Source organism: Schistocerca gregaria, chromosome 8, assembly GCF_023897955.1.
Source record: "Schistocerca gregaria isolate iqSchGreg1 chromosome 8, iqSchGreg1.2, whole genome shotgun sequence".
In the NCBI taxonomy this organism is placed as follows: Eukaryota; Metazoa; Arthropoda; class Insecta; order Orthoptera; family Acrididae; genus Schistocerca; species Schistocerca gregaria.
In genome coordinates, this window is record NC_064927.1 from 52,867,281 (window position 1) to 52,884,393 (window position 17,113).

At 42.5% G+C, this 17,113-nt stretch overlaps 1 protein-coding gene across 4 annotated transcripts in view; it reads left to right on the top strand.

Moving 5' to 3' along the window:
* Positions 1-16,725, top strand: part of LOC126284587 (putative ankyrin repeat protein RF_0381) — a 66,005-nt gene extending 49,280 nt beyond the window's left edge. The window contains exons 5-6 of one of the 4 annotated variants that reach the window (XM_049983613.1): positions 2,495-2,635; positions 15,979-16,725. In XM_049983613.1, coding sequence (XP_049839570.1) covers positions 2,495-2,635; positions 15,979-16,459 — 622 coding nt within the window. In that variant the 3' untranslated portion in view covers positions 16,460-16,725. Of the gene's footprint in view, positions 1-2,478; positions 2,636-15,978 lie in introns of all 4 variants that reach the window. The other 3 variants (XM_049983614.1, XM_049983615.1, XM_049983616.1) reach the window with 3 other exon arrangements.
* The last annotated feature ends 388 nt before the right edge of the window (positions 16,726-17,113 follow it).

The window sequence follows — 17,113 nt, forward strand, 5'->3', positions numbered from 1 at the left end:
AAATTGAACGTACCAATCGTGTCTCTCTGTTCTCCCTCGCGCAGCAAAAGGTCAGTGCACTAGCTTAACCACGTTTCTTAGAAAGCCCCAGAAAACGTTAAGATTCGTGGGAAAGCTCCCTTAGGCGCCAGCTCATCTCGACATAGTGGCGTCGGCGTAACGTCCAGCGCCAACGAGGCGCCGTCCCTCGAAGGCCTGCTTCTGTTGTCGCCGCAGTGGGTGCCTACCTGCTCCGGCGGCGCGTCTCCCCCTCCCCCAGTGGGACGATTCCGCAGGCAGACTCGTAATGGTCGGTTGTAAACTTCCGCACCCCTCTGCCCTGCCTTTGAGCAGTGCCGCTCGTCCGCTCCAGCCAAACTCCGTGAAGATATCACGTGAACCCCGACTACATGCAACATGCGAATTTCTAAAAGTTGATACGCTTCTTATGCCGTTTGATACTCCCTATATTAATTTCAATTGGCTGATTGCCTGATAAATAATAACCGTCTTTGCAACAGTTATTATATTACAGTAAGGTGCAAAATACTGCTACCTTACAACATCTACGACAAGTTCACCGAATCTCTAAGTGAAACAGTGTTTATTAGCAAATAGATTAGCTAACTAACATCACGGAGTAGCCTGGTTTTTCATGGCTTCGAGTATTATGTTATTCTTATTTAGTAATTATTTCTGTTACATTACGTACGTACACTGAAGCGCCAAAGAAACTGGTATAGTCATACGGTGCCGCGGTCGGCAACGCCTATCCAAGACAACAAGTGTCTGGCGCAGAAGTTAGATCGGTTACTGCTGCTACAATGGAAGTTTATCAACCTTTAAGTGAGTTTGGACGTGCTGCTGTAGTCGCCGCACTAGTGAAGGTGACACAGCATCTCCGAGGTAGCAATGAAGTGTGGATTTTTACGTACGACCATTTCACGAGTTACCGTGAATATCAGGAATCTGGTAAAACATCAAATCTCCGACATGCGTGGCCGACAAAAGATCCAGCATAGATCGGGACCAACGACGACTGAAGTGGAACCCTTCCACAAAATGCTGCAGCTTTCGGTACTGGGCCATCAACAAGCGTCAGCGTGCGGACCATTCAACGAAACATCATCAATAAGGGCTTTCGGAGCCGAAAGCGCACTCGTGCACGCCTGATAACTGGTCGACACAAAGCATTTCCCCTCACCTGGGCCCATCAATACTGACATTGCACTGTTGACGACTGGAAACATGCTGCCTCGTCCGACGAGTCTCGTTTCAAATTGTATCGACCGGATGGACGTATACGGGTATGGAGACAACCTCATCGATCCATGGATCCTGCATGTCAGCAGGAGACTGTTCAAATTAGTGGAGGCTCTGTAAGAGTGTGGGCCGTGTGCAGTTGGAGTTATATGAGACCCCTAATAGTTCTAGATACGACTCTGACAGGTGACACGTAAGTAAGCATTCTGTCTGATCGCTTCCATTCATTCATGTCCATTGGGCAATTACATCTGGACGATGCGACACCCCTCATTTCCAGAACTGCTACAGGGTAGCTTCAGGAACACTTCCACTGGCCACCAAACTCCTCAGGCACGAGCATTATTCAACATATCTGGGATGCCCGCAGAATGAGATTTTCACTCTGCAGCGGAGTGTGTGCTGATATGAAACGTCCTGGCAGATTAAAACTTTGTGCCGGACCGTGACTGGAACTCGGGACCTTTGCCTTCCACGGGCAAGTGGTCTACCAACTGAGCTATCCAAGCACGACTCACGCCTCGTCGTCACAGCTTTACTTCTGCCAGTACCTCGTCTCCTACCTTCCAAACTTTACAGAAGCTCTCCTGCGAACCTTGCAGGACTAGCACTCCAGAAAGAAAGGATATTGCGGAGACATGGCTTAGCCAGTGGTAGAACACTTTTCCGCTAAAGGCAAAGGTCCCAAGTTCGAGTCTCGGTCCGGCACACAGTTTTAATCAGCTAGGAAGTTTAATATCTGCGATGCCTTGCAACATGCTCTTCAGAAGAGACCTCGACCCCCTCGTACTCTTGCGAATTTATGTCCAGTGCTGCTGGATTCATGGTGCCACTTGCCTGCAGCACTACTTCAGACATTGGTCGAGTCCATGCTACGTCGTGTTGCGGCACTTGCGTGTGCTCGCGGTGTCCCTAAACAATATTAAGCATGTGAACCAGTTTCTTTGGCTCTTCAGTGTAGGATTAGCCGAACGGTCTAAGGCGCTGCAGTCACGGACTGTGCGGCTAGTCCCGGTGGAGGTTCGAGCCCTCCCTCGGGCATGGGTGTGTGCGTTTGTCTTTAGGATAATTTAAGTTAAGTAGTGTGTAAGCTTAGGGACTGATGACCTTTGCAGTTGTCCCATAAGGTTGCACACACATTTGAACATTGTTTTCTTCGGTGTTTTATTTGTGTGACGACAGTCTCTCAGCAGCACTGCCACCTGTCTGTCCTCTGTGTGCGCACCCTTTCCCCAGCAGCGTCTCTCTCCAGCTCGCCGCCCACTGAGGACGGCGGCACCAGCGCCGCCCCTCGGACACACAGCGACCGCGTACGGACTTCCGCCACAGCCGCGCCGCCCACGGCTTCCCAGGCCAGTTCACAACTTTCTGACGAGGCCGTCTCTTTCTTGTGGTGGGTACCCTCGCTTTGTGCACGCACTGTCCACACTCACAGTTCAACGTGAGGGGACGTTACACAAGTGTTAACATAAAAAAATCGTAGTCTGATGAAGCGCAAGTTATGGTTTTCATGTACAGTTATTCTTTTTATAAATTTCAACCTTTTCAGTTCGGAACAGAAATGAGTCACCCGAGTACCTTCACGTGAAAAATGCAATAAAACTAAATTAGTTTGTGATACATTCGTGTGTTGGGTGCAATTTCTGAGTTCAATGATTTTTTTTTCTATCTTGAGGATTAAGGCTACAGAGAATGGATCGGAAAAACGGTTTTGAAGCGTTTCAGCTCCCCAAAATTTTGATGTTATACGAATATGTCATTGTTAATTTACGTCTGTGGCGGCCTTCAAAAGAAATGTTGGAATGTTGATGAGTATGGATAGGAAAACAAAATAATATGCAGCATTGCAATAAGCAACATGTTGAGTAGTTTATGTGTTTCAATATATAAAATTTGTATGTTTTACTTTAAATCACTTGTTCAGACTCTTCCATACGCAATGACCATTGAAAAATTTATGCCACATTGCTAGTCAAAGCGGATATCTTGCACACCACAAGCAGTCACTTTAACTATTAGGCTTCCTCACATCACGCAGACTCCTGGCTGAAATTCCCATTGTCGTTTATAGTTACTCTTTTCTTTCTTTTTTTTTTTCAAAACACTAGAATCAGATTTGAAGATACACAGTGGGTTGGGATAGGACCGTGGATTGAGTCTTACTTTACTATGAGGGATGTATGCGAGAACCTCTGGTGGAACTGAAAACATCACCAACAATGAAAGCAAGAGTCAGACCTGGAGGTGTGCTACTGATTAAGGGCCGACCAGGAAACCGATGCAGTCCTTTTGATGCCACAGCACACGCCCCACCAGCTGTAAACGACCCCTTGTTGCTCACAGAGTTTCACACCTATCTGGCAAGTTTTTTTGTATTTTTCTGGGTAAACCCATTCTACGGATACCCTCTCCTTTCGGAAATCAAAGGCCACTGGTATCAGACGTTGATATTTGACTTCGTCTTTATGGAAATAAACTCCTATATGACAATGAATTGGTATGGTGGCAACATGACTTCAATGCCAGTCATGTCACGTTAAAGTCAAAGGCAATCCAAATGGTACCTGAAAAATAGATATAGAGGACCATGACTAGCAACAGAGTATTCAATATGTCTTTAGGCTTAATCAGAGCAGAAAACAACAAACGTTTACTTGATATGGTAGTCTCTGCAACTATTGAAGGGGACAAATGGCAGCAAAACAAGAATTATAAAATTGATAATGGATTAAAATTTTTTTATTGGACTTAAAAAGTATTCCCTCCTACATAGTGAATTAATACTTTCGGGTTTTGACAAAAAGCCTAATGCAGCGCAGTAAGAAAACAGAATTTCGCCAACAGTGCCTGCTGTTCGTTGAACAGACAGAAAACCGATCCTGAAAATAATTGGAGAGCTCGACTTCGACACATATGAGGTTGAACCAACCTCAACTTCTTTGGTTCCATCAGATTCACCTGGTCCTACTCCAAATCCCATGCCACTTTCCTTGACATCGACCTCCATCTGTCCAATGGCCAGCTTCACACGTCTGTCCACATCAAACCCACCAACAAGCAACAGTACCTCCATTCTGACAGCTGCCACCCATTCCACATCAAACGGTCCCTTCCCTACAGCCTAGGTCTTCGTGGAAAACGAATCTGCTCCAGTCCGGAATCCCTGAACCATTACACCAACAACCTGAAAACAGCTTTCTCATCCCGCAACTACCCTCACAACCTGATGCACAAGCAAATAACCAGAGCCTCATCCCCTCAAACGCAGAACCTCCCAGAGAAGAACCACAAAAGTGCCCCACTTGTGACAGGATACTTTCCAGGACTGGATCAGACTCTGAATGCGGCTCTCCAGCAGGGATACGACTTCCTCGTATCCTGCCCTGAAATGACATCCATCCTTCATGAAATCCTCCCCCACTCCACCAAGAGTGTCTTTCCACTGTCCACCTAACCTTCGTAACCTCTTAGTTCATCCCTATGAAATCCCCAAACCACCTTCCCTACCCTCTGGCTCCTAACCTTGTAATTGCCACCGGTGTAAAACCTGTCCCATGCACCAACCCACCACCACCTACTGCAGTCCTGTAACCCAGAAGGTGTACACGATCAAAGGCAGAGCCACGCGTGAAAGCACCCACGTGATTTACCAACTGACCTGCCTACGCTGTGAAGCTTTCTATGTGTGAATGACCAGCAACAAACTGTCCATTCGCATGAATGGACACAGGCAGACCATGTTTGTTGATAATGAGGATCACCCTGTGGATAAACATGCCTTGGTGCACGGCCAGCACATCTTGGCACAGTGTTACACCACCCGGGTTATCTGGATACCTCCCACTAACACCAACCTGTCAGAACTCCAGAGATGGGAACTTGCCCTTCAGTATATCCGTCGGGTCTTAACCCCCGCTAATTTCAAGTTGCCACCGCTCATACCTCACCTGTCTTTCAACAACATCTTTGCCTCCGTACTCCCGCCTCGATTGACATCTGTGCCCAAACTCTTTGCCTTTACAAATAACTGCTTGTGTCTGTATATGTGCGGATGGATATGTGTGTGTGTGCGAGTGTATACCTGTCCTTTCCCCCCCTAAGATAAGTCATTCCGCTCCTGGGATTGGAATGACTCCTTACCCTGTCCCTTAAAACCCACATCTTTCGTCCTTCCCTCTCCTTCCCTCTTTCCTGATGAAGTAACCGTTGGTTGTGAAAACTTGAATTTTGTGTGTATGTTTGTGTGCCTATCGATCTGCCAGGGCTTTCTTTGGTAAGTCATATCATCTTTGTTTTTGGATATTCAGTTCCGTGGTCTAGGGGTAGCGTCTTTGATTCATAATCAAAACGTCTTTGGTCCCAGGTTCGATCCCCGCCACTGCCTAAATTATGATAAATAATCAGCATTGGCGGCCGAAGACTTCCGGCATAAGAAGTCAGCCTAATTCTGCCAACGGCCTTGTCAAAGAGGGCGGAGGAGCGGATAGAGGTTTAAGGCACTCTCTTGCCCTTTTCTTTGGTCATCTGTCTACTGACTGATTTGATGCGGCCCGCCACGAATTCCTTTCCTGTGCTAACCTCCTCATCTCAGAGTAGCACTTGCAATCTACGTCCTCAATTATGTGCTTGACGTATTCCAATCTCTGTCTTCCTCTACAGTTTTTGCCCTCTACAGCTCCCTCTAGTACCATGGAAGTCATTCCCTCATGTCTTAGCAGACGTCCTACCATCCTGTCCCTTCTCCTTGTCTGTGTTTTCCACATATTCTCCGATTCTGCGTAGAACCTTCTCATTCCTTACCTTATCAGTCCGCCTAATTTTCAACAATCGTCTATAGCACCACATCTCAAATGCTTCGATTCTCTTCTGTTCCGGTATTCCCACAGTCCATGTTTCACTACCATACAATGCAGTACCCCAGACGTACATCCTCAGAAATTTCTTCCTCAAATTAAGTCCGGTATTTGATATTAGCAGACTTCTCTTGGACAGAAATGCCTTTTTTGCCATAGCGAGTCTGCTTTTGATGTCCTCCTTGCTCCGTCCGTCATTGGTTATTTTACTGCCTAGGTAGAAGAATTCCTTAACTTCATTGACTTCGTGACCATCAATCCTGATGTTAAGTTTCTCGCTGTTTTCATTTCTACTACTTCTCATTACCTTCGTCTTTCTCCGATTTACTGTCAAACCATACTGTGTACTCATTAGACTGTTCATTCCGTTCAGCAGATCATTTAATTCTTCTTCACTTTCACACCGGATAGCAATGTCATCAGCGAATCGTATCATTGATATCCTTTCACCTTGTATTTTAATTCCACTGCTGAACCTTTCTTTTATTTCCACCATTGCTTCCTCGATGTACAGATTGAAGAGTAGGGGCGAAAGGCCACAGCCTTGTCTTACTCCCTTCTTAATACGAGCACTTCGTTCTTAATCGTCCACTCTTATTATTTCCTCTTGGTTGTTGTACATATTGTATATGACTCATCTCTCCCTATAACTTACCCCTACTTTTTTCAGAATCTTGAACAGCTTGCACCATTTTATATTGTCGAACGCTTTTTCCAGGTCGACAAATCCTATGAACGTGTCTTGATTTTTCTTTAGCCTTGCTTCCATTATTAGCCGTAACGTCAGAATTGCCTCTCCCGTGCCTTTACTTTTCCTAAAGATAAACTGATCGTCACCTAGCGCATTCTCATTTTCTTTTCCATTCTTCTGTATATTACTCTTGTAAGCAGCTTCGATGCATGAGCTGTTAAGTTGATTGTGCGATAATTCTCGCAGTTGCTAGCTCTTGCCGTCTTCGGAATTGGGTGGATGATGCTTTTCCGAAAGTCAGATGGTATGTCGCCAGACTCATATATTCTACACACCAACGTGAATAGTCGTTTTGTTGCCACTCTCCCTAATGATTTTAGAAATTCTGATGGAATGTTATCTATCCCTTCTGACTTATTTGACCGTAAGTCCTCCAAAGCTCTTTTAAATTCCGATTCTAATACTGGATCCCCTATCTCTTCTAAATCGACTCCTGTTTCTTCTTCTATCACATCAGACAAATCTTCACCCTCATAGAGGCTTTCAATGTATTTTTTCCACCTATCTGCTCTCTCCTCTGCATTTAACAGTGAAATTCCCGTTGCACTCTTAATGTTACCACCGTTGCTTTTAATGTCACCCAAGGTTGTTTTGACTTTCCTGTATGCTGCGTCTGTCCTTCCGACAATCGTATCTTTTTCGATGTCTTCACACTTTTCCTGCAGCCATTTCGTCTTAGCTTCCCTGCACTTCCTATTTATTTCATTCCTCAGCGACTTGTATTTCTGTTTTCCTGATTTTCCCGGAACATGTTTTACTTCCTCCTTTGATCAATCAACTGAAGTATTTCTTGTGTTAAACATGGTTTCTTCGCAGCTACCTTCTTTGTACCTATGTTTTCCTTCCCAACTTCTGTGATGGCCCTTTTTAGAGACGTCCATTCCTCTTCAACTGTGTTGCCTACTGCGCTATTCCTTATTGCTGTATCTATAGCGTTAGAGAACTTCCGCATCAAACCAGTCAGTAGATTGATGACAAAAAATAAATCAGTTGGTTCTATTGATTAATTCATCAATGTGGTAGAAAGAATTGGCCACCAACAGATCCTTTAGGCTTCTCTTAAACTGAATTTCATTGGTTGTTAAACTTTTTGTGGTTGCTGGAAAGTTATTGAAATTGTGTGTTCCTGAATAATGAACACCTTTTTGTAAAAGAGTAAGTGATTTTAAATCCTTGTGAATATTATTCTTATTTCTAGCATTGATTCCATGAACTGAGGTGTTGGTTTGAAAAGTGATATATTTTTAATGATAAATTTCAATAATGAACAAGTATATTGGGAAGTAGTGGTTAGTATCCCTAGTTCCCAAAACAGGCTTCTGCAAGATTTTCTTGAGTACACACCACATACAACTCTTACTGCACGTTTTTGAGCCCAGAAAACTTTAGCTTGGCTTGATGAATCACCCCAAAAATAATCCCATATGACACTATTGAATGAAAGTAAGCACAGTATGCCAGCTTTTTCATTTTTTCTCCCCTGTGGGCCACACAGTTCGATTTGCAAACGGAGATTTGTTAAGACGCTTCAGCAGTTCTGTGGTGAATTTATTACCAACCTGTAGCCCCAAGAATTTAACACTGTCCACTTCTTCTATGTGCTTGTCGTCGTATGTTAGGCATATACTCGTGAGACACCCCTTACAAGTTCTGAACTCCATGTAGTGTATTTTTTCAAAGTTTAGTGATAAACAATTGGCTAGGAACCAGTGATTAATGTCCACAAATATTTTAGTAGCCGATCGTTCTAAGACCATTTGATTTGCTCTTTATTGTAATTTTTGTATCATTGGCAAGCAAAACGAAATTCCTGGAGGAGCACAACTGATTTAATGAGCAGTCATCTGAAGCTAATTGCAGAATGATTGTACTTCCTCCGACATACATTGCGCGTAACGACCACGAAGATAAGATATGAGAAATTAGGACGCATATGGAGGCATATAGATAGTCCTTTTTCTCTCGCGCTATTTGCGAGTGGAACAGGCAAGAAATGATTAGTAGTGTTACGGAGTACCCTCCGCCAAGAGCCTTATGGTGTATTGTGGAGTATTAATGTAGATGTACATGTAAAGAGTGTACTTTCGTAAGTCTAAATACAAACTATGAAAGATTATCTTTAAACAAAGGAATTAGATATAAATTTCTTGAAAGGAATAGAAACTAATGAACACTAAACAGTTGGTTAAGACACCGCCATTTGGAAAGCAATATTATTTAGAAATGCAGTAATGTGCAAAACATGCGTACTTTTACACTGTGTGACATGAAAGAGAACAAGCGAGAACAGTTTACTTACAGAACAGACAGCCTATTTGTCTTATTCAGCTCTCTGTTGGCGGCAACATGTAAATCATGAGATTCGAAAATAAGGCCAGAAACCAAACTTTAACTTTAGTACAAAGGAGAAAACTTTGTATATGCACAAAACTTACCTCTCATTACACGTATACAGCAGGCCACAGTAGGAGTATATTGATACTGTACACTTGCTGGTGAGGTCGTAGGCACGTGACGTGGTAAAGAAAGTATATAATTGGAGCAGGAACAAATGAATAATTCTATCGATGGTGTATGCAAACCACAAACTGGGAACTCCACTGACATTCTGGAAAAGAACAGAATTTTGCTTTGCCATACACACACATACACACACACACATACACACACACACATACACATACACACATACTCTTACAGTCCTTCTTGTATCATTTACTATAGATGCTCCGTCCTTCTTTTATCACTTGCTACACATGCTGAGGGACTGTAGCACGTGAATAGTCATCTAGCTTTGCCATTTATGGTAGATGGCTGATCACATGCTACAGTCCCTCAGCGTCTATAACAAGTGATAAAAGTAGGACTGTGAACCCTGTGTAGGCGGCGAGGTTTGGGTGTCTACATCCCAGTCAGAGTGTGGAGGGCTCAGGCCTGCCAAGTCTGTAAAGTAGGATAAGCGATGATCTGTCGCAGATCTGACGATAGAGTACAAAGTTGCTGCAGGCACAAGTGATTTGGAGCGTACAGTTCAACGCACATCACTGAACATTGAAATCTGCAGGAGACGACCATTGCGGCTTCAGATGTTGACCCAACGACATTTTCTGTCACGAGTGCAGACGGGAAAGGATAACTGAGATAGGAGTGGAGAGCAATGTAAGCGTGCTCCTGGTCATATGACCTAACGTTTTGGGCTGCTTAAAACGCGCACCATGCCACAGACACAGGACATTGAGGGCTGTATTGCGATGCAGGGGACATTCACCAGCGCTTTCTGGAGGATCTGACGCCTTATGACAGCGTGAACATTAATAATGACCAGCTTCATCTTTTTGCATGGTTTGCACCGCCCATGTCGGCTTTCAGCAGGACAACACTCTGTGTCACAATGCAAGATTAGTGGTACATTGTTTTGAGGAGCATCATAGTGAAATTTGCCTAATTTGAATCCGATATAGCAACGTGTGGGATGCCACTGGAAGTCAGCTTCACGTCCCCAAACCACCAATCTGTAATTTATGAGAATTGTGTAACCTGTGCGTAACAGTGCTGCGCTTATAAAATTTGTATCAAGCGATTAGTACGAAAAATATGCCATGGCAGAAGCATGTGGCGGCTGAACACATTCCATCTGCACTTTGAGAGAAGCGTTGCACAAATGGTGACAACACGTGTAAACACAGCTACGACACTGTAACAAAAGGTCGACAATAGGAAACCACAAAACGTTATTCCACGTGCCTGCAAGGCATAAATAAACACTGAAATAACACTGCAACGTCATATTTAGAGGATTAAGTGCACAAAGGCTATGACAATAAGCATAATATGACTAATACTTACAAGCGGTGCCATTATGTGCCAAAGAACTACTATGAAGATGAAACATCGGCCTTACGCATTACACAGCAGAACTAAACGGCAAAGTAGCCTCGAACGGAAGAGACAATGGACCTGGACGGAACGCAGTCCTCGACGCGCGAAGTAATTACGCACTGTCTTAACCTTCCTATATCCTTATTTGTGAATGCAGAGATGAGTGGACCCTCAGGAGCGTATCATTACAGGGGGAAGTACTGTGGAAGGCCAAGGCAGCGTAGTACTCATGGAAGATGGTGAAATCGGTTTGGAAAATAAAGCAACCAGTGTCAATAGAATAAATGTGGAAGGCCAAGACAGCATAGTACTTATGTAAGATGATGAAATCGGTTTGGAAAATAAAGCAACCAGTGTCAATAGAATAAATGTGGATTTTTTAAAGGCAGCTACTGGCTGTAATTGGTAGAGAGTTTACATGTACATACGATTGTTATGAACATTTTACCCGAACCAATATTTCCTAGAGAATTTATTGCGGGCTTGCGGTGTCCATGACAGAGAAATGAAACAGATCATAATTGAAAGGTTCTAGATTGGTAATATTACGCTATGCTGACTAAATATTTTGGCTAGTAAATAGCATAGCTAAGCCATCATAAAATTCACAATGCCTGGTTTCAGCTTATTGCAGATCTGTTAGGAAACGGAAATACGCTACTGTAACAATAATAGATTCAACTGGCTGAAGACTAAGATTGGAAAGAATATAAGAATTTATAAAGAAGTAACCATGACTGAATGCCATAACAAACCAAAAAGGAGTGTCCCGAAGCGGCTATGACCTCTTAGGCTGAGAATGTAAATAAAATATGAAGCTGCATGGAAGGTCATTATACGAAAAAGTAGTTATTTCATTAAAATTGTCAAAGCTCGATAGTATATTTAGAGGACTGTCCAGCTAGCACTACCTCGTGGCCTCTCTATGGAGTGTTTTATTTGGCTTTCTAAGCAGTCAGTGGCCACTGTAGTTAGTCCCGTTTTGTCAGGTTTTGTTTGCAAACTTTGCTAAAAAGGTTTTACTCTGATGTTACATATTTATTTCTCTTTTTCTTTTGTTTTTTGCTATGTAATATACTTCAGAATTTACTGTTGCATACACACTTTAGCTGTGTGGAAACATTTTAATTAATGACTGTATATATTTGCTTTAAACAACTAGACCACTGAAGCAGGAAATTTGTTTTACTATCTCAGTAGCGACTTCTGCCAGCTACAGATCGTGTCTGTATATCTACAGGCCGCTTTCAGGCCATCTCCAGTACTTGCTCATGTAACTGCGTGTACAAACTGCGTCATGTTTACATCCGTATCAGAATATTCCTAATGGTATGTTATGGCTGTGAGGCATATCTATATATTCGTAGATTATTCTGCTGCCAATTAATCCTATTATTGTGGCATTAGAGTTTTCTGCATTTAGTAACCGCCCTGATGATGGCTGTAAGCCGTTACTGCTCGTTGTGTATTGTACAGTAATGTGCAATAAAGATGGACATTCATGAACAAAATACCTGATCATGTCCACATGGTAGCCTTCATGACCGCGAATATCATCAGCAAAATAAGACATTACAATCAGCACGACTTCTACTGACCACCAGATGTGTTAACAGAACACAGTCTTATATAAGTTCATATGACGTCACGACATCGTTAGGTCTACACTTTTGTTTATAAATAAATCTTCTGCTACCAGTCACGATTTTTCTTTATTTACTTTTCGCACGACGCATTTCGGGAAATGATTCCCATTTTCAAGTGCGCTTTTAGTATGCATTAAGCCATTTCTATTGATGTTGTCAATGTGTGAGAGTCTACTTCATTTCGTTGACTTTTAAGTTTTCTAATGGTCCATTTGTGGAGAGCCTCACACACACTAAACATCACACACAATTAGTTGTACACTTTACACTTCGAAAATATCATATACAAACAAAACAATTACAAAAAATTGCTGAATACACATAAAAGTCACACTTGAAAATGGGAATCATTTCCCGAATCGAGTCGTGGGAAAAGTAAATAAAGAACAAGCGTCACTGGTAGCGCAAGATTTATTTATAAACAAACCTATTGTTTTCACAGTCGCAGGCTTTCAAAAAACATTTATAATGGATCAGATCAGATCTTTAGGACTGTCTTTAGTACCATAGCACAAGACTACTGTTGAGAGTTGCAGACCATGGACGTAAGCAATGTATCTGAACGTCATAGAAGACAAGAAAGCAGTGGAAAACAACGTCTAGCCTAGATCCATACATCTTTTTGTTTCATTGGAACACCCCAGGAAGGACAGTTTTATGATTGGAGGCCTGATGACCCACAAACTAGTTTATCTTAGATGATATTACAAGGTCACCAAATACTGACAAAAAACAAAACAAACAATGTCATGATGAACACACAAATCAAAGCTGGCAGGTAGCAGATAATTACCGATCTCGGAGAGAAATTATACGGATTGTATTATGTTTATGTATGTAATGCCACGTAGTAGACTGAACTTAGTATCGAGTTGGATGTTTGGAAAAAAATAGCTTTAAATACCAGAGAAACGTACATTCACATAAAATTGAAACAAACAATTGAATGATCACCTGGCTGTAAACCACTATTTCAGGGATACGATGGTTAAAGACACTCATGCTTGAGCAATAAATAACTGTTTTTAATTATCTCCTAAATTGAAACCTCTAAAACAAAGTTTAAGATAACTGATCATACTAAAGAAAAAATCTCCAGTCTAGTAGTGATGTGGTACAAATTTCTAACTGTCACTAAAAATCCATTACATTATAGACCAGGTTAAGCATGTCAGAACGGTTTTCAATGAAGTCAGTGCATATTTGGTCATTCAATGGTGAATGACTTAATTATCTCTATGCAGTGAATTAAATTGAAATCAGTAACATTATTGCTTAAGCAAAGTACATTTTATCGAAACTACTAACCACAACAGAACGATATTTTTACGTTCGTTTCTGGTTGCTGCCGCCTACGATCAGATAGAACGTTTTGATAATATTTTACAGGAGTCATCAGAGAAAAAATTGAAAGCTAAAAATTATAAATGAAAATCGTTCACAGAGTCATAAAGTTAAAACTATATTAAGTATCATAAACTTATTTGTTTAGAAGGTGTCATTGGTAGTTTTCTGACTAAATTATCTTAAGTATTTGTATGTACCATAAGGGAAGAACGCTAAAGCAACCAATAATATGTAAAACCAGATTGTTGGTAATGCTGCAACGATTTGGACTGATCCGTCGTGATTAATGAGGTATATATATGTATAGTATTCGTAAAAACTCCAGAAAAATGCTAAGAAAGTTTATGAGCTGACAGTATTGAGTTTCTTAGATGTGATTTTTCGTCAGGTCCACAAATTGACATCAGTGGCAAGAACGAGACTCATCAAATTTCCTGGTGTGGTGTCCTTTCGCAGTTCACCTGCGTGTAGCATGTGCCTGTACCCGGTTTGCAGCTCAGACACACCCTTAGTGGTGTAACACCACAAATGTATAGCAGAATCTCCTTGCACTGTACGTGACATGTGTCTGCTTGAACAATAGATTTAGTGCAAATAGCTCCCCTCCTTGCAACAGCCAAAACGCTTGAGACGCAGAAGCACACATATGATTCTCCTGACAGAATACAAACTTCTGGTACTTCATCACCAAGAAAATCTGCTGTCTTGAAGCATGGAGGATGTTGCCCTGGAACCGATGATGAGGGAACCAGTTGCTAATTTAAGTGTGGTTTCCAGAAAAGGTACAATACCAATGGGAGCACATGGTAAGGTAAATGTCTGACAATGTCAGTAATCATGATTACCATAAGAACATCAGTAGTAATAGACAAATATCTCTACATCAGTCAGTCTAGTTGCTCTATACTAAAGTCTCCTGTGCTACATCTAAGGGTTTCATTCGGACTTGTAGGACTTTTTTTAATATGTGGGTGTGACTTTGACCTCACTAGGTGCTGTGTGTGTTATATAACTGAAGCTGCACCATTGCCAGTAGTCTACATCAGATTGTGGGTCCATGTAAACCGGTACACACACCAGATGCAGGAGAAGGTGTAGTGCCAGCACCAGTATCATTACTAATGACGCACGGTGTTGGTCAAAAGTGCTTGCAGGCTTTTGGCCTCTGTACTGTCATTGAGAAAGCACACTTTCTGCCACGTCATTTGACAGTTCTCAGAAGACAGTGATTGATTTTTCAGTATACGAAGGGTCTGTGTTTTAGTTCAAACACTGACATTAGTACCTGCATGTGCACTATTTATGTAATAGAAAAGAAGTAATTACTTGATCAGTTCATAACTGTTGAATTTACCAGCTGCAATATGTCACTTAGCAGAGCAAAAGTACGAATTTGGTGGCAGTGGCCTTTAAATGATAAAGCATTTGCTCACGTTACTCCTGAGCACATGCAAAACACAATTTTCAGCATAAAAATAGGTATTTTTATTAGGCTCATTGCAGTGAAGCTGTGACATGCCAATAACATGCTGCCTTTCACAGTGCATACATCAGTGGTGCGAAGTGCACAGTGTGTTCAGGAAGACAAGGTTTACTTTGTGCAGTATTTTGTATTGTACTCTAGACAAGTGCATGAAACATTAATTTACTCCCATAGCCAACAAGTTTTACTCTTGTCTTCAGGAACACAGAAGCCACACTAATTTAGGTGGGAAGTTTGTGTGTTTGTGTGTGTGTGTGTCACTGCTACATCTGAAATACTTTGGATAACTGATTTATAGGTAAATGGTTGCTTTCTATATTTGATAAGACTGTATCAAGAAACTTTCTGAATAGCTATGAAAAATTTTTTGCACCCACGGCAGGAAATTTTCTTTACATACCTCGAGATCTGATTATTTAAGAACGGACTTATGCACATAAAATAGTAGTGTTGTATGCATAAAGTGTCTGTATCAATGGAGTTTAACGTCTGCATGCTCCACTGTCGGAAATGTGCGTGACAAAATGTGACTGGTGAATTTCTAAAGAAATGGAATGTAAAATTTTGTAATGGAGAGTGACTGAGTACGGTACAGTTATTAACCTGCACTGTAATATACAGAGACTTACCTACTGTTAAGTATCACACAAGGGAGAATTTGTAGATTCACTGGGCAGATGTGTTTCTAGAAGTGCTAACAGTTCTGTATTTATGATACTTTTCTTCGTCAGGGGTGTGTGCTTTGACAGAAACTGAGCATTCACGGATTTTGCGCAGGAGGCTCCCTGAACGAGAGAAGGACAGGAGACTGATCCAGTTAGCTAAGAAGGGGGCAGTGCAGGAGCTGGTTGTGCTGCTCGAAGCTGGTGCAGATGTGCGGGCATTTGACGAGAACAGGAACACCGCCTTGCATTGGGCGGCAGCGAGTGGAAGTGTGGAGGCAGTGAGGCGTCTGCTGCAGGCCAGGGCGTCTGTCAATGCCAGGAACAACAGGCGCGAGACGCCTCTGTACTACGCCGTATGGAACGGCAGTGCGGCTGTGGTGCGGCTACTGGCTGGGTCCTCTGCCGACCCCAACGCCAGGGCTGACGATGCGAGTACGCCGCTGCACTGGGCGGCGTACTGGGGCCACACGGAGGCGGCGGCAGCGCTTCTGGAGGCTGGGGCCGACAGAGGGGCCAGAGACGCCAATGGGGACACGCCACTGGACAAGGCCAGGCAGAGCAAGAAGCAGAAGCTGGTAGACATGCTGACGTGACGCAAGCGGTACAACAAACATTGCGGCAGTAAGGCAAAAGGAGCTCAACTGCCTCACTTTTCGTTACTTTTTAAATTAAAAATACAAAAAAAACAACTCTCACCTATTCTTTCCACCTGTACAATGTAGTACATGTAATTACTCCAGCATCAGCACTAGGGCGACAATGACCGATATCTACTAAATAATGTAAGATGAGGCAACACTCCTACTGTGAAAACTCAACTAAAATACTTCATTAGTAGTAAACACGAATTTCCTATAAATTTTTGATTGCTGAAAATTATTTGCAAGGAGCATTTGGAACCACTGCAATATTCAAGATACACAGAGTACTATTACACTGCTACAGCAGATTTTCCCTCTTTCCACATCTTCTTTCTGTCCAGTGCATTTCCTTCATGTTGATGTCATGTTGAAAGGGACTCTGCAGGGGCCGTGACGCAACTCGCTGTGCAACGCCACACGAGTGGGACTTCTGACAACACTCTCGCTGCCCGACCCAGCATTCTGCCGAACTATAGACCGCAGGAGCTGTAAAACTTAGTTATTTGTATAGGTAACCGAATCAGAAAACCGTACATGTCGTACAATACGTAAAAGCTGCTCTGAAGGAACATAAAGCAAAGGTGCCCGTATCGTTCCTGTAAAAAA